Source organism: Anopheles maculipalpis, chromosome 3RL (genome assembly GCF_943734695.1).
Source record: "Anopheles maculipalpis chromosome 3RL, idAnoMacuDA_375_x, whole genome shotgun sequence".
Lineage (NCBI taxonomy): Eukaryota > Metazoa > Arthropoda > Insecta > Diptera > Culicidae > Anopheles > Anopheles maculipalpis.
In genome coordinates, this window is record NC_064872.1 from 69,124,162 (window position 1) to 69,142,551 (window position 18,390).

Sequence of the window (18,390 nt, forward strand, 5' to 3'; positions counted from 1 at the left end):
TGATACTCGAACACACATCATCATCCCCCTCGGAGAAACGAATCTCATTAGTTAAGATTGTAGTTTTCCACGGTGCTTCGCGACAAAAAAAAGACCGGCCTTCCTTTCCGTTTTACCGACCAGGTTGCCAACATAAGTGTCTGTGTCTCTCACCATATGCCGCCGACGGACTCTCTCGACGGACGGGTAGCATCATAGCGACCAATTCGCTCCCGGCCACCTCTCACTGTTCGAAACATAGCACCAGACCTTGGTCAAATATTTTCAGCACGTAGCACTGTCACCCCCCAGAGAACAGCAAACTTCACACGATGTACTCTTGGTCAGCGACAACTGGTCTGAAGCCGTGTTAATGGGGATACTACTACTGCTGGTTGGGTGAAGCAGATTTACAAAAATCCGATACTTCCATCCACATCCGCCCACTCGCGACACACACACATCACACTTATAGAATGGGCTGGTTCGCCAATCGCCACTGAAAAATCACTCCAGCTTCCTTTGGTCAAGATCTTGGGGACCGATCTTCGCATCATTTTTTTTTTTTGCTTCTCTCTTGTACCATCACTCGATTTCTTTTCTTGATTTTTGCATCTGTTTCGCGCTACCAAAAATACACCGAACTGGTGATGACGATGACGATCATTCCATCATGCCACATCCGTCTCGGGCGCAGATAATCTAGATCTCGCGATCCACTCTCGCAAGACACCCAGGGCACACAGACCCGGAACATCCTAACATAACCTACAAAACCGAAAGTATCCTAATAGCTAACCCAGACCAGAGGAGGTCCTGAGCACTTGGCGATGGTTACGTGATCCTTCGTTCGAGCCGTAGTCGCGAGGGTGTGTTCGCAAAACATCTAGGATCACTGTGGTGAGCCAAGATTTTCAATCACATCAGCACTGCCACTTGGATTCCTTTGGCCCGAGAGGTATGCGCGTTTATGCTCTCTATTTCTCTCTCCCCCTCTTGGGGCTCCACCACTCAGCAAGATCCCGTCTGTTTTTTGCCGTACCCGCGCGCCAACTTCCCACACGGGGGCACCGAACTCGAATGTGGCCAGTCAGCGGACTCGGCTGCAAGGCACAACAAGGGGCGACAAAAGACCTCCCACCCGACCGTCGCAAACGCACACCCATCATCACTTAAGATCAAGACGAGTTTCTCACGGCCGTAGTTCACTGCTGGTGTAGCTGTGCTGTCGAGAAAACACACACGCACGACTCGAAACTTTCGCTTGCGCCACCCAGCCACAATATTATTCTGACCGTTTAATGCTTCTTATGCCGCAAACATTCTTCTCGGGGCGGGGCTTTCCAAAGCTAGATTGTGTGATCCGAACAACTAGACACTAGAAGAACCCAAAAAAACACACTCTGCGATAAGCCGGAACACATCACACTCTCACGCACGGCAGCCGTCTGTTTCGCCTTGTTTATCAGACAAATCACAGTAGCTTTTGAAGCGAAGCACGCAAAGTACAACCGCGAATAGCTACGCACCGTTTCACGCCGCGATCACGGACGACACGCGTACGCTCTTACCTTTAAACCGTCACACACCTTCGTCGAAAATGCAAATGCACGGCCGGTTAAAAATTTCGCAGCGAACACACGAAAAACTGGATATATATAATTTTTAATGTATCACGATCAACCCAAAAAAGGCAATTCTTCAAGGGCAGTGGTAGGCAACTGGGTGATGCTACGATCTTCTTGTACATTCACCAAATATTGCTCACAATAGGTGCTACAACAGGATTTGAAGCAACTCCAATCTTTTTTGAAATATTCATTATAATGTTTTAATTAATTTCAAAAAGAAACAAACGTTGCGCTTACTAAAAAATTGTCTTGTTTGGTTTGGTAAACAAATATTTTACTGATTCGAATTGCATACCTCTGGTCCAATGTATCGCCTTTGACAGCCACACGTGTCCGTTTATAGTGGCCAGATTGACGAGCTTGGTGGTATGTCTGTTCTTAGCCGTTGCATTGTTGATGATTTAAATTAGTTATTTTAACATAATATATTGCATGAACTAAGTTTTTTTATATGAGTTTAAAATCAGTTAAATATGTAGTACTTAATAGTCCTGCAGTTCAAGATAGCATTGTTTTGTTTGACATTTTTACATTCTTAATCTGTTCAACGGCTCGTATAAAGCCACTGAACTGTGATTGTTCCGGCTCAAAAAGCCGTTCGTTAAAATCTGATTTGAAATAGACTTTTGGGATTGCTTATTGCTATTTTTTGCAATTTCAGGCAAATTAAAATCAAAATATATATAAAAACTATACAACATCTATAAAACTTTGCAATATGTGTAACAATATTCTTCAAAAAGATAATTCCGCCGATATAAAAAGGGACAATTGCACTGAGGCCTGCACATGTGTGCACCTGTACATCTTCATCGTTCGATCAGGCACCCTATACGAACCAGCTATTGACACCCCCAACACGAACATCAGGGACCCCAAAAATGATAACCAGCAAAGCAGCTACTACAGGGAAATGGGCCCACTCTTTGAGACTCCTTATACGAGGCAGCTCTTTGAACCCTAAGAGACCACCTATTCCGCCTGCGTGGGGGTCCACGCAACTTCTCACTCCGCTTGTAGGAAGATTCGCCTTTGGGCCCATGCTAGCAAAAACCCTTGTAGGAGCCTTGGTGAAGGAAAGTACTTCAAATAGCCTCCTTCCCAGCATTTCAGAATGAAAGCCTGTGATCAACTCATCACCCCCTCCCTTATCATCGACATCCATTCCTCAATAAGCCTTAACAGTTCTAGGTCCTTTACAAGTTGCCCAAAAAAACCACGCTGCCTGCCTCCGAGGGGTTAAACACGCTACTGGTAACACTCCATATTTGAGGATATTAAATTTACACTGTTGAAAGCTAATCAGGATTTTCATCACAAAAAAATGATAACATTCTACAGGTCATCCCGGTGGCCGATGCAATAAAGGCGACGTTCTTCAAGCGGCACGACCGGGCATTAGAGCCGTTAAACTTTCCTCAAAAGTTAGCATTGAAACTACCAAAGATTCATGTGCTTTTTATCACTTAAAACGTGTTTTTTTAATTTCAATTATTTTTTTCCGCTATTACTCTACGTTGTTTACCCAAGAAAAACATCTAAAGACAATAAACTTTTTATATTGAACTAGCTTGACATTACTAGCATCAGCGCACCATCAATAAGTCCTATTCGCTATCTTATCGTGTAAAAATGTCAATTTATGTAAATCCTTCCCATTCTTACAAATTGTAATTGAATTTTTAAATTCTCGATTACGAAAAAAATCCTCACTTATCTTTACTAACCAGCATGAAGCATCGGAACACTCCCACCGAACGAGCTATCAATACTCCATAATCCCTTGGATACGGCATCAGCCAATAGTGCACACCTGCACTAAAACATCCGCGAAGGGCACAGAGTCCATTCTTTCAATTGCGGCCGGATTGTCTAATCGCCGTCACCAGCCGCGGCTTCCCATTAATTACCACCTTCGCCGGAGTCATAACAGCGATTAGTGAAAATGCCAAAGATGGCTCGTATTTTGTTTGATATTATTTTTTATTGACCCATCGGACGGGTGTGCATCATCTATGCTAATCAAATGATTACAATTTGTCCACCAGTGCAATTTGTTGCCTTGACGATCGGGCATGTGTATGTGTATGTGAGTGTTTGATTTTTTAAATTAACAACAACCCAATATAGTGTTAGATATTTAATTTATTTTTTAATTATCTTCTTCGAACTTTTAAGACCCTTTCGAGTAACAGAAAAGTGCAAGTGCTAATTAAAGATCACCGATCGCGATCGTGTTGCAGTTGGCTCTGCGAGAAGGGCGTTTGCACAAAAATACGCATTTGAGACGCTTCATCCAGCGTAGTGATCGTACGCGAGGTGGTGGGCGACATTACTATCGCACCCGCGATGCAGCAGCTCGATTGGATTGACATTTGAATTTTGTGGTGAAAAATTACATGCTCGTTAACATTTTGATACAAAGCAACACAATCTTTACGGATGCTTCGAAAACTGTTCACTTTCATAAAACAATACAGTAACATTAATAAAGTCTCTGAAGCAATGTAATAGCAGAACATTGGAACAGTTTAAATGCGAATCCAATGCAAAGTAACATCCCAAACGAAAGCCTTCGAAGGCCATGGTGTCATCATCAATCATTTCCTCCCGTATACATTGTTCTCTAGTGGTATCAGCCATCAGGCCCTACACCCCGGAAGCGGCTGCATATCGACCGGTGCAGCATAATCGATATTACGATCGTTAGTGTTGAACCACTCGTTAAAAGCACACCAACAGCTGATACTGTGCAGCTAATTATTTGGTCGAACTATTAATCGAATATACTACAACATTACGGCCGACTGCCGACTGCTCGCTGTGGATGATGAATGGACCACGATCCTAGACGAACCATCCGCGGTCGGCGTGCGAAAAGTCATCCCTCGCGCGCTGCAATCGAGTACACCTTTGGCAGTAATGTAAATAAAGCCAAGCATTAGTTTAAATTATCGCCACAGTTAACATTGAGCGTTATGACCGTTGGATACTATGGCCCCCGCTAGCTAGCTCACCGTCGACCATGGCGTTGGTCTTTCGGACATCTCATTGGAGGGGCAAATCTGCGTTCAATTCGACGATCAGGTTCACTTTAACCTTTCCCGGTAGGCTCGGATTTATCGGGAAGCCACTCGGGGACTCGGTTGGCCGCCATAAGTATTAGAATAAAGTTCTCCTCCCTCTCGGTGGCATTGAATATTTCACTCATCCAATAGCCTGAAGGAAACACGTCACTTTGGATGAGACCCGTGTGTGCGCGTACTGCATCCCTACTTACTGTTGGCTCTTCGAGCAGTGCCACTGGGCGGGTAGTACACTGGGTGGCACACTACTATATAAAGCTTACCAATTAGCGTAATTTTCATTCAGTGTTGAACAAACAGTTCCGAAGTAACAAGTGCGCTTCACAGCCCGGAGAATCAATTTGCAAAACCCATCCACCAAACAATCAACAACAATGTTCAAGTTTGTGCTGCTCAGTGCTGTGCTGGTAGCGGTCACCGTTTGTGCTGCACCGGCTGATAACAAACCGGGCCAGCAGGGCCGCACCGATGGGCTGGATCAGGCTGAGTCGGCCTGGAACAACCCGAACGCCTGGAACGCACAGGGCAACACCTGGGCGGCCCGTGATCCTGCCGCCTGGAACCATCCGAACTCGTGGAACCATGGTAGCGCGTGGAACCATCCGAATGCCTGGAACCGTGGATACAACAACCGTAATGACATGACCGCTGCTCGCTCAGGTTCCTATACGAATGGCGTGCTGATAAATGGGCGTCTTTTTTCTCCTTGTGTGTGTACCAACATTTTTCTTTCAGGCTACGATCCTGCCAACCGTTGGGCTGCCGGTGCTGATCCGTGGAACCGCTATGGTGCCGGCGCGGGCTGGAACAGTTGGGCTGGACGTGGGGCCGCTGCTGGATGGCCAGCTGCTGCTGGAGCCGCTACCAACCGCTGGAACGCTTGGTAAATCGAACGGGAGCCGATGGATGTGGGCAACCGATTCGCTAAAGATTCGACACCAGTTGGGCCAGTTGCATGTATGGGCAGACGTTTACTTTCTTATATTCACTTTGTAAAATAAAGTTTTCTAAGAGCACCAAAAGGTATTTGTTAGTTATTATTTAAACGAAGAGTTCTTTGAAGTGTCACCGAATAGTTTAAAATGTTTTAAATAAAATGGAAGCAAGGTTCTGGAGGATTCCAAAGATGAAACACGGTGTATCAGTGTATGCCGGTTGTAAGTGATGAAGAATACCACTCAAAATAAATCAAAATATAACATTAATTTCTTATCGAAGAGTACAGCTTTCGAACTATAAAAAGAAATATAAAATTCTGAGCATCTCCTGAAAAAGAAAATATTGATTTACCGAATGAATTAAAAGATATTTATGTTTAAATTAGGAAAAATCCGCTCCAACTTTCCCGTTCGCCGTTACAATGCATGATTGTACGAAGATGCGTAACCAATTGCCTACATTTAGGGGTAAGGATGAATTTCGATGAAAACATATATTTAAGGAACGCCTGAAGCTATGCAATTCAGTGCTAACATCGATAAAGCTTGCTTAACGAAAGGTTGATTTTCATATCCAGTAGAATGGTTACGTTTAATAACAAAAATTACTTACTTTTTTAAGTTACGTCCACAATTTATCCGATCCGTTGATTGTTGATAAAAAATTGAAGTATTTTTTACACATTTTCATCAACCATTGATACCTGTAGCTGCTTAGTTTAGGTTGTCTAGCAAAATGGTTGATGTTGTTGCACAGGTTCTAATAAAATCATGCAAGCTTTGTTTGAAGATTTTAAACATAATTTCACCTATATTTAATTTACACAGTTTGCTAAAACATCTACAATACTACGCGTCGCTCATTTCAGGATTCTTTCCACTCCACTTTTCTTCAGCCGTAACGATAAACGTAACGATATGTGACCACTGGTCTGTAATAAGGTCTTTGCACATAGTATCGGATTTTTTCTGGTTGTCTAATCTCCGTGGAAGCACTACTGATCGCCTGAGTTTGTACCTGACCTAAGGTGGGCGAGCTTTGGTATGACACTGAGGCGGCGGATGATGAAGCGGTACTGATCCGGAACACATTTTGGTCGCTTCCGTCGAGAACTGCATTAACGTCCACCGCTAGTGCTATTAGCACTGCAAAAATCTGCCCACAGGAATGAAGATTAGAAATTGGTCAATATCGGAAACAAATACGAGATGTGTTCCAAAAGGTAATGGTATTTAAGAGGCTTTTCTCCATCTTCTTCTTCATCGGATTCACAGTGCTCGTAGCTCTCTTACCACAACGACGCTCCTCATACTGAGGAAACAGGCAAGCGAAAAAGTTCGCATAAAAAGATCCAACCACCCCGTCACAAAGCGAAACAAAACTATTCTGAACCCGTTCGATTGAAAACCTGCTGCTTTTTATATCATTTCCTCTTGTTTGGACCTCATACCCAACCCGGCCGGGTCGCGTTAGTTGGCACGTGCTGCCAAAAAAAAAAAAAGGAGAAACTTGTAGAAATCATATGGGAATTTGCTATTCTTGGTTTTAAAATTTGTGGTCAAAGAATCCAGTTTTGCGGTTCGCGGTTCGCGAGATGAGGTGGAAAAGAATTTGCAGAGCCAATTGCCTATCTAATCCTTAAAAAATTCTAAGCCTCGTTTCCTACAGCAGAGGTGTCAAAACATTTAATGCTATAGAATTGTTATCAATTTCTTGACCCAGCTTCCACCTAATCCCGATTTGAATTCCTCAAATCTTTGGGAGGGTCCATGCTTCAAAACCCCTTCAGTACATCACTGATCGATATTCGCTTGTAAGTTTTTAAAAATCAAAATACATATACAACGACTTACAAACCGGTTCCACCTGACTTAGTTTCCGCATTTTATAAACCATAATTTGCATGCCAGCGCCAAGAAAAAGGTTGTCTGTCCCACTGAAAATTCTGCTTTGCTTGTTTAGCTTGCGTTATGATTCGGAAAGGAATTTGGTACAAACTTGCCTAAGCGTTTGATATTCTTGTCCAATTAATAGACGCGGTTTTTTTTCGGTTTCTAACGGTTTAATGGCTGTCAAGGTCGAGACAGTAATACAAGAAAATGTTGTTTTCTCTCAAATTAATCATGAGAAAGGGTACAGGAAATACACAAAAGGATCCCCTGTACATCACATCAGTATTATTTATTCACACAGATCCTTACGAATATTATCCCGTTGGAATTTTTGGTGTCCATGTTTATCCGTAATAATTCCCATAACCTTGGTTTTTCTTTTTCTTATTGCGCGCTACGGGAATGGTTTTTCGGACCGCCTGAACCTGTACTGGCCGGTGCTGCATTACGCGTGATACAGTTTTGGACGAAGAGTACGATGATGCACGAGCAAACGAATGTGATACACGTATCTGATAGTTTGAAGTTCTAGAGGGTGCTGCACTAACGGCAACGCACAGGACAACAAGCAGTGCCACTAGCTGCAAAACAAAGGGAATAAAACGAAAAATGATTTGATAAATACCGTGTTCTTGATCTGAGATTGAATAATTTACAATGATCATAACTCTAAAGGATAGAAAAGAGTTCTAGAGGATTTTTTGGAAGATCAGCCTCTCACACTGCAAAGACTTAAGGTGAATTGCACTAAATCACTAACCTAAAATCTTACTTACCGTAATCGTTCTCATTCTGCTACAATTTTTTAAAGCTATTTGCTTAGTAGAGATGTCTTTTTGGAGTTGAAAGTTACTTCGCCCGCCCGATTCGTTGAAAAACGAAGTAATACTGACGTTTTTGTCCCCGAATCTGGCACCTTTTATTTCGATGCTGGCAATGTCCAATGATTGGAAAATCCAAAAAACGCAAAAGCAATCATTCTGGTTCCATTTCTTGTTTCGACTATGCTGCGACCGTAACGAACAAGACAAACGCCGAAAAGACTAGTATCAACGAAACCCAAGTGTGTGTGTGTGGGTGTGTAAAAAAAATCCGACTAAACGGAAACTAAGAGGGCTGGACCATGCTTGAAGTTAAAAACATAACGCCCAAGCAAAATCTGCCTAGTCAGAACGATTTGTAGGTAGTAGTAGATTAGGTGCGAGAATAAATGAAACAAAAAGAAATCAAAAATGAAACTATGACCTCTGGATTCCGTAACGATTGTAAGGGAATTTGGCCATTCAACAGTCCCGCAGGACTCGCCAAAAGGAAAGCTTGATTTGTTGGTTAAATATGCTATGCTTTCATTGAGAGATTACCAGATGCCTGGAGCGAGCCAGCAGAGTGGTTTGATAATTCTATCAGTGGTGGTTGAAAATATTGCCGTTTTTTTTTTCATGGTGTTAGAAAAACCGACCAGTTTAACCGGTTCCGATCCGGATGAGTTCTTTGACTAAAGCGTTCGCATAAATAAGCACACACCTCCCAAAGTTTTTTGGGGTGTTTTGGTTCTGTTTGTCATAAAGCTTGTAAATGTGTTTTTTTTTTTTGTTGGTAATTTTATTCTACCGGGTTCTTTGGTAATTTTATTCTACTGGGTTCTACTGGGGGAGAAACGTGGTTTGTACGACCAGGTGTAGAAATTGTTTATTTATACGAAACATAAATACAAGAAAAAATCCATTTAATACGTTTATTTTCATTTCTTCATACTTAACACACGTCTAACACACTAATTGTATCCTTATCAGTGCACATAACTGGCTTAATTATAACCTCCTTGATCATAACCTCTTTGACGATATCCTACTTGATCAAAACTTCCTTGATCATAGCTTCCTTGGCGATATCCTCCTTGATCATAACCTCCTTGATCATAAGGTCCTTGATCATAAGTTCCTTCATCATACTCTCCTTGATCATAAGCACCTTGAACATAACCTCGTTGACCGTATCCTCCTTGACCGTATCCTTCTTGATCATAACCTTCTTGAGCATATCCTACTTTATCATAAGGCTCTTGAGCATACTCTCCTTGATCATAGTCTCCTTGATCATAGTCTCCTTGATTATAGTCTCCTTGATCATAGTCTCCTTGATCATACTCTCCTTGATCATAATCTCCTTGACCTCCTTGACCATATCCTCCTTGATCATAACGTTCGTGATCATAACCGCGATTGTAGTCACCTCCGTAGTCATAACCTCCTTTGACTCCATACGCATCTGCTTGACTTTTCCCTAACGGTACTGCACTGATCGTAACGCACATCGATACAAACAGTACCGTAAGCTGGATTAAAGTAAAAGGAGGGTGTTAAAAAAAATATATAAAACTAGTTTTAAATAAATAACCGAGTATGCCCGGGATAAGGCAAAGAATAAGGAGGAAATGCCTTATCAAGATGATTATAAAATTTACTCAACACAAGCGGTGTTGACAATACGGCACTGGACCGTCATTATTAATTATAAATAAAATAAATAAATAGTTTTAAATAATTTTAATTTTGATTTACGTTTCCATAGCATAAATTCTTGAGGAATTTTCAAAAGGAAAATTATGCAACAACTATAACATCAAGTCATACAAAATATCACTTCACATCACATCAATCATTTGCGATATCTTCAAGATCTTTTCTTTGATTGATACTTTATAAAAAAATGCTTAGGAAAGTTGTTTTAAAATAAATGTGATAACTTATCGTTTTTTATAATTGCGATCTCTTACCACAAAACGCTTCATTTTGGCTGTATTTATTTCTGTTTCTTTTACTTTTACTTTCCACGATCAGATCTTAGACCGAACTAACCAGCTAGAATCGCCTAAACTGATATGGCTGAAAATTTAAATACTACTAATGGGTGGAGCGCCATGTCGGTGGCATTTTTATATCCAAGCTGCGTGATGTTGTAAGAAGTAGGTTTTGGGGAAATCCTGCCCCTTTGCTTTGAACAATCGAAACAGTACTAGCAAGAATAGCTGGGTCTTCTTCATCGTTACCTTTTTTACTTCTCTACCGGTTTCTCAATCTATCGGTAGAGTGGTTTTTAGTGTGCTGAGAGCTTGGTGTGATGCGACTACAAGCCTCCACACCCGGAGCTTAGATTAGACCGTGCCTTTTTTTTTTTGCAACCAACACCAATGCTTTCATTTAGCGATAAGTAAACAGGGGTCGGGTTTGCGGCAGAGAGCACAATAATTATATCAATGGTCCAAAACGTGCCACATTTGTCGAGGGAGGCTGGTGTAATGAAACTGGTTGATCTTGGTTTTTGTTTGAGATGATCGGACAAACGTATTTCCTTCTTATCTCTAGAGTGGCATAAACTTGTTGGTGTAAATTTTTGATTTACATTATTTGAGGCATAATGTTAACTAAATGGTAATGACGTTGGAACAAAGCTTATATGACAGCTCGTAAAATTGTTGTCTTTTAAATCTTGAACACCGTTTGCACCGCTGAATCCTTGGAAGCCACCGCCTCCACGATCACTTGGGAACATTAGGAAGGAATAGCAACAGGAACAAAAACGGACTTCCTTTAGTCCTGTTCTGCCGAACTTTTACTTTAATGGTTCAATATTGACTGACCTTTGACTCTTAGCAATCCTTCGCTCATCATTATCCGCGAGATTTATGCTTTAGGGTTTCATACCAATGACCGGTTGATAACCGTTTCGAGTATTATTGCATATTGCCTGCTTCTGAAAAAAGGAGAAAGACTTCTGCCACACATCAGTCTCGTACGACTTATGAGAAAGAAAAAAAACTATGCTTTATAGATGTAACATTTTTATTCAAATTGAAGATACACCTTGGAAAGGAAGCAGTCAGAATAAGCAGCTGACGATGCTTGTGAAAAATATCACTTTTAAAGTAGCACGGTTTGTCAGCATTTCAATTTTTTTGATTAAAATGGAGTCATCAGCACTCAGAAAGAACTGAAAAAATGCTAAATGTATTAGGCATAATGTGAAGCAAACGGTGACGACAGCACAACAGCGCTTTGCCTCGATTCAGGAACAGAATTTTTATGATGTACATGGCACGTCAGACCTGTGTCATGTTTTTATCTTTTACGATCAACGTCAACGATACCATTAACAACAAGTGTACAAGTGCTGTTGAAGTGTTGTGTTTTATTTTATTAGACACAACTTCCAAAAACAGATCTTCTTCTTGTGCCGAATGTCGAGTCCGACAGGAACGTTCTAACTGGAGCATTATCTTCTTTTTTGTATTAGTTGATCGTGCTTCTTGAAGGTATTATTACAAGGGTTATTCCGGGAAGGACTTGTCCATTACTTCAGTCATACTAAAATATAAGCTATCATTGATCATACAGGACAGATTATCTGGTTGCATGACAGAGGAAGCTGTAGTCGCCGGTATGATCTACTGCTCCGAAATCCAAAATAAGAAAGAATATTTGAGATTTTATACCGAAATACTCGTATGACGTACATGGAGAGCAGCTTAAAGTAGATTCGCACCGAACAAGTGCGTGAAAAAAATATTACATGACCTTAAACGTTGTGGTCGATGGATGTTGGACCTTACTAAATTATTTCTTTCAACAGCTCTCAACACACCGATGACAAAAAGCGATAAAAGATTACACTTTCAAATCACATTTATTTTCCCCTTAAACAATTACGTTAGCATTACTTAATAACCATGAGTTTTGTATCCTCCCTGGTGACCGTGTCCATGGTTTTGACCATGGCCGTGTCCGAATCCATGGCTGTCACCTCCATGGCCGCCTCCATGTACCTTTCCTCCGTGTCCACTGTGTCCACCGTGTCCGTCAAATCCTTGCTTGCCACCCTGGAAACCACCGCCCTGGTGACCACCGCCAAATCCTTGCTTGCCACCCTGGAAACCACCTCCATGGCCACCACCACCATGCTGGTCGCCGCCAAACTGGCCGCCATGATGTCCAGCACCACCGTGGCTACCACCACCGCCATGACCACCACCAAAGCCTATGTAAAAAGGGAAACGACACAAAGAAACGCACACGTTAGGCTCGACCATAACTTGATCTGAAGACTCATTCTAGAACTTCGCAGGGGTTTTGGCTTGATTTTGCCTGAAGCAGAATTTTCAGTTCTTCGCACAAGAGGACGGTTTAGGTATTAGTTGATCCATCCCAGTCCACCTGTAGTCTGGGTATAGTTGAGGAGGATCGGTGCCGCAACCGTTCTCTACCGCTGGACCATCACGAACAGCTCGCAATAAATATTCAAAATTATCTTCTCCAGATCAAGCATCCCCAAAAACCCGAAACCGATACACACACACACACACACTTGGCAGCACCTATAATTACCTTGCGCGCTAACCATCATGACGACGCTGGCCAACACCAACAGGGAAGTCATCTGCAAATACAGTCAAAAGCAACAACGAAAAAACATCACTTTTAAGCACAAATTCTTCGTTCGAGATTGTTCGCATCTTCACGCGTCCTCCCTTTCCCATAAGAACAGAACTGAAAAACTCCACGTCACGCAACGTACCAAAAACTTTGCCATGTTTTTTTTTTGTTGTTGTTGTTTAAAATAACGATCGTTCTTTTCGTTCGTAATGCACGGACACACGCGGATTCAAATGTTATACAGGCTCGTCTCGGTTTGCTACTAATCGCTCCCGAGAAGATGCAGCGTTCTTTTATAGTTCTCGGCCTCGTCTGGGCCGGCCCAGGGAGCCTGGCAATGACTTCATTTTGGGCAGTGTGTGCTTCTTCATTGTTGTTGTCTAGTTGTGTGTGCCACTTCCTTCCTTCACAGATTCCGCAGGCCTTGAAGCAAAGGAAGAAGATCAACCAGTTCATCAGCGGCGGCACAAGCTTACGATTACACGCAATCAACCGCAATCGCGGCTGGCAAGGGCCTAACAGGTGAATGGGACGCTGGATGGACGCTTAGAAGGGAAGGGAAGGTTTCATTTCACCCAGTCGGTCGGTCGGATTGTTGGTCGGACGTACCTTAATGATTGCGTTACACACACAAGGCATCGAAAAAACCGGTCGCAGGAAATAAACAAACAAGAGAACAAACAAACAAACAATCGTAGCGCGTAACTAATACACACTCACAAATGTTGTGCGCAGCTGGTCAAAAGCAGCAGTAAAATTAATGCAAAAGTTCTTATCGAAGATTCTCTTATAGACATGCACTCACAGTCACACTAAGGCGCGCTTTTTTTTTTTGCTCTTGTAACTAAAAACAGATCGTCTACTAAGGATGATTAGATTGTTTTCCTGACCTGGTGCCAATGGTTTTGTGTGTGGCCCCGGCAGGCAGACAGTTGTTTACAAACACGTTAAACACACGGTGGTTTTTTTTTTGCCTCTAATGTCTCACGCAATCATGGCACTGGTTGAGGACATTTATTGACTTCAGAGACACAAAACTACACGTATCTCGTTGTACTTTGCATCATTGTACAGTTTAATTGTTAGGTTTAATTTTTTAAATTTGCCTACTCATGCATCATGTCGGACACGTCAACTATGGGGGATCCTTATCAAATCTGGGGTTTTTTCCTAGGTTTTTGATCTTGTTTTGTTCTGGACAAATTTCAGACAACACAAAAAAACCGACGAATTAAGCTGGTTATGTCTGGTCAACGGGTTTTTCAGACGTGCTGCTTACTTATTATAAAGATACTTTGTGGGGCTAAAGCATGTTTGAATCAATATTTAGCGAACGATCTGTGATCGTCAGCAAAAGCACACAACATCCTCAACAACCTCTCGCATCGAGATGCCATCCGCTTTACCAACTCCACAATCGCCCAACACTGGAACAACCTAGACTTCAGCGACAAACTGATGGGACGCCATCATGCACTTTTTTGCTTCATGGGAAGATATCGAATCCTGTCACCACCAACGAGTCCTATCCCGCCTTCGGATAGGACATATACACCGGGCCTATTCCTACATCCTTAACAAATCCAGTCCTCCACTCTGCAGCTTCTGTAGCGTTGACATCACTGTCCGCCACATCCTCATCGATTGCCATGACGATACACACACCGAGTCAACTAGACACCGATTAAGCGACAATCCTATCATCCAACAAAATGCATCAGAACCGCCTTATTCGACCCTTGCTCATCAGCAATTTATGCCTCGATGCCTTCATGTAGTCGAGGTTTCTAGTTAGGCAAGGATCTCTTCTCTCATGCTTTGACTGTGTGAACTGCCCTCTACGACCTTGGCCTGCTATTTCTGGGTTCTTAAACTTTTATTAGGGGCGTCCCGGTGGTGTAGACGACAGTGGCGCCTATCATCACACGCCTGGACCGGGCGACTCAAATCCATTTTGGATCGTTTTCCCGTAGTGAGGACTAACTACACAACTGCGTGATATCGTTAAGTCAAGTAAGCAATTTGATGGTCGGCGAAGCTTAGTAAGTCACAAAGCCAAGACGAAAAATAACTTTTTATTAACGCTTAAGTGAAACCACCTGCTTGCAGTAGAACGGTCCACACCTTTTTGGAGTCATCCCAGGACTTATTTTAATCTAATTAGGTTCTTTCACACGAAATCTTGAAATGTAATATATACTCGTCTATTCACATGTTAGCAGCTCTTTATTATTGGAATACACTGGTTAAAATAATATTAGCACATTTTTCACTTCATCCCGGGCTAATGCTGATGTCCATCATGATGTCCTTCATGGGAATGGTGTTTGTGGTCATGGTCATGGTCATGGTCATGGTCATGATCATGGTTGTGATTCCGTCCAAATCCCTTTCCGTGTTCTGCTCCACCAGCTCCATGTTGGCCACATTTACCCTTTCTGTGACCGCTGTGTGAATCGGAATGATGAGCTCCTCCATGTGGCTTGTGATCACCGTGATGTTCACCATCGCCATGATGCTCTCCACCATGATCAGCTGTAATGTGACCCAAAATAAAGTCATTCAAACGTTTTGCCTTATCCTTCCAACACAAGTCTCCATCGTAACTCACCTTGCACAGAAGCGATCGCCACAACGACAAACACCGCCAACAGCAAAGGTCCCTAGACGAATGCGATAAAGCAACGATTTATAGCAAAGTTCACTTTCACTGACGATCACCCTCGTGATCCACCATCCAAAGGAGAGAAACACAACAACTTACCCATTTAGTCATGTTGAAGCGTTGTGTTATGTCTTTCTTTCGGCCTAGCAGTAAGTAGCAACGATTATTCACTGTGCAAGTTCTACACTCGACTGATTCAATTCTGCTCAGGTTCCTCTGAAGTCACCTTTTATATAACGCGCAATATGCAAGCACTCGTGCACTAGTTGTAGTTTGATTTTATGGAGTGGCGTCTGGCCACTGGATTATCTGTGTAGTGATTGAATTTCGAAAAAAAAACGATGCACTCGCCAAGCAAAACAATAACAACAACAACATCGTGTGGGGAACATTGGCACGACGGGGATTCCTGTTGGAATTTTTAAAACTATTTTCTTTTCATTTGTTGACTTTACATTATTGAAGATCGCTAGCAAGGAGATGGGAATTTTGATTGATTTTAGGCAAAATAACGCATTGTCCTAAAAGTGATCCTGCAGGAGCTTGCAAAGTGCCACCATAACAGCAGAATGATTGTGCAACATTATGTGTAGCGTATGCAAACAAAGGCTGTACCCGGTCGCGGTGGATGAATAATCAAAGCATATGATGTTGGAGGTCACAGCTGTTATCTCCAGGGATGTTCGATGAGGCTTGCTAGGGTCATTGGGTAAAACGGTTGGTAATCATTACACACATACACACGCCAAGAAAGACTTCGATTCCTTCTAGTAATTACGTGTACCTACTCCAAAAAGAATGACTAATCGAGTGCGCCACAGATTGCTCAGAGTTTCGCGGTTTTATACGATCTTCGATCGAAAGGTGTCAAGAATTTAAATAAAATTTAAATAGCAAGCGTAAGTGGTAAAATGGATAGAGTCTGATCCCTTTGTTTGACGCGTGACTATTGTAGGGTCGCTGCTTATCACGATTTACCTCCCCTCCGAAAGATCAGATCAACAATCAGGCTGTGGACTGTGGCACAAGTAAACCGAAAAAAAAAATCCAATTTTCAAAACGTCACTTTATTGTATAAATAGACTTTTTAAACTCCAATTGGTGGCAGTTAGTAATCGAGGATAACATTAAAGCAATTTATGTACACACAAACATAAACACACACAAAAAAAAAAACGCACACTGAAATAATACTGACAAGATCACCTCCTAATGCTTTTGACCATCTTCACTATTCCAGACCTGATCGGCCGTTGCATTGTGGGGAATCGTTACATTGCGTCCGATAAGGTATGGGTCAAAGCGTTTCAGCTCCTTGATGAAATCTCCATACTTTGGGTCCGAGTTGGTTGTCGTTTCCGGTACCTTATCCTCGATATGTTCACCAAAATCTTTGTCCTTGCTGATGAGCGTCTCGTCCGGTTTATCTTCACGCTTGTACACGGGATGTGGTACTAGATCCTCGTAATTGGATGGGTTGCGAGCCACACGGGCCTGCCCGAAAGTGGGCGCATCTGGTGGCAATTCTTGATGCAGTGCATCCGTTACTGGATCGGCTGGGATCGGTACCTTCTTGCCGGTGACCCAATCGTCGAAGCGTGTTAAGAATTCTGCATACTCCTTAAACTTTTGGTTGTTCTCGTTGTTGGGGACACGATCGTTGAACGCACCGTTCGGGTACTCGGAGTAGGCATCACCTTGCGGGGCAGTAGAAGATTGTCCTACCAATAAAATCAAACCGAGTGTACAGACCTACCAAGAGAAAACAGACACAAAACCGATTAACAAACATGATTGATGGAATAAATATACAAAGCTTGGCATAATCAAAGTGCTAATTAGTTTACAACAGTTGTTGAGTCATAAGTGATCCCTCTGAGGTCATTAGGTTAGGTGGAGACCATGCTGACGATCGCTTTTCATATCCAAATCCCTCAGCTTAAAGCTCATTTTCATTAACGAACGATTCATCACTTTAAACGAACTTTGATCCCCGTGCCGAAAGCATCAACCGAGTGTTAATGCAATTATACTCCGGTACGCATGATCGGAAGTTTTGCATCAGAGGATTGTCCTAGTTGATGTGCAAATGTTTGCACATACAATAGCAGGTGAAACGCTTTTAGCAAACATTGGGTAACACCTTTGTTTTCTCCTTGTAACTTGTCGTGTTGTGTATTCCAACGGCGCGTAACATTGAATTAGAAATTTGTTGGACATTTGTTGTAGTTGTTGAACACACTAAAAGGCTCGATCTCGGTCGGAACAAACCGGAAGCAAGCATCCACCGTTGGGTGGGACGATCACGTGAAGTTCTTTGCTATATTGTAGGATGTAATTGGAACAGATGGATAGACTTTTTTTCACGACTACTACTTCACGATGACTACTCCAGTTTCGCTGAGGTCGAAGAGTTATCAATGTTCAACTTGCAACAATTTCGCCTAATTCTTCCGAGGGTGCGGGAAAGCATTACTGAAGTGCGGAATCGACATCCGTAGGGAAGGCAAAGGGAAAACTCTCCCGAATCTCAAAGCTGGCCAAGAGTCCCCAGCTTCGCTCAGGTCGGAGGTTTAACCTTATTTCCCAGGATTAGCCAGGGCCCGAGTTAGTCGGTGACGATTTCTCCTAATTCTTTCGATTCTATTCAAATCTCGAATCTAAAAGAAATCCTCCCAAAGACTTACACTGATCATTCTTTTTGATTTGTCGAGCTACCAAGAGGCACCGGCTGTCACAGTGATAGGCCTACTAGATTTTGTTTGTTGA

General features: G+C 42.4%; 4 protein-coding genes across 5 annotated transcripts in view; 1 reads left to right on the forward strand and 3 right to left on the reverse strand.

Moving 5' to 3' along the window:
• LOC126561499 (ubiquitin-protein ligase E3B) overlaps window positions 1–18,390 on the reverse strand; it is a 480,330-nt gene that overhangs the window by 148,014 nt on the left and 313,926 nt on the right. The window lies entirely within an intron of this gene.
• LOC126563271 (bifunctional endo-1,4-beta-xylanase XylA-like) lies at window positions 5,063–5,718 on the forward strand. Its single transcript, XM_050219901.1, has 2 exons — window positions 5,063–5,329; window positions 5,432–5,718. The coding sequence occupies exons 1-2, from the start codon at window positions 5,071–5,073 to the stop codon at window positions 5,581–5,583; spliced, it is 411 nt and encodes a 136-aa protein (XP_050075858.1). The 5' UTR covers window positions 5,063–5,070; the 3' UTR covers window positions 5,584–5,718.
• Window positions 12,245–13,113, reverse strand: LOC126560922 (uncharacterized). Its single transcript, XM_050216873.1, has 3 exons — window positions 13,099–13,113; window positions 12,909–12,960; window positions 12,245–12,561 (listed from the first exon to the last, which is right to left on the reverse strand). Exons 1-3 carry the CDS (start codon window positions 13,111–13,113, stop codon window positions 12,245–12,247), a joined length of 384 nt encoding a protein of 127 aa, XP_050072830.1.
• LOC126560923 (uncharacterized) lies at window positions 16,831–18,317 on the reverse strand. The gene is made up of 2 exons (XM_050216874.1): window positions 18,309–18,317; window positions 16,831–17,373 (listed from the first exon to the last, which is right to left on the reverse strand). The coding sequence occupies exons 1-2, from the start codon at window positions 18,315–18,317 to the stop codon at window positions 16,831–16,833; spliced, it is 552 nt and encodes a 183-aa protein (XP_050072831.1).

Coding starts and splice junctions, on each gene's coding strand:
- LOC126563271 (XM_050219901.1), top strand. CDS start 5,071: ATGTTCAAGTTTGTGCTGCTCAGTGCTGTGCTGGTAGCGGTCACCGTT. Junction 5,330..5,431: donor GAACCGTGGATACAACAACC/GTAATGACATGA, acceptor TTTTTCTTTCAG/GCTACGATCCTGCCAACCGT.
- LOC126560922 (XM_050216873.1), bottom strand. Junction 12,562..12,908: donor CATGATGGTTAGCGCGCAAG/GTAATTATAGGT, acceptor CTTTTTACATAG/GCTTTGGTGGTGGTCATGGC.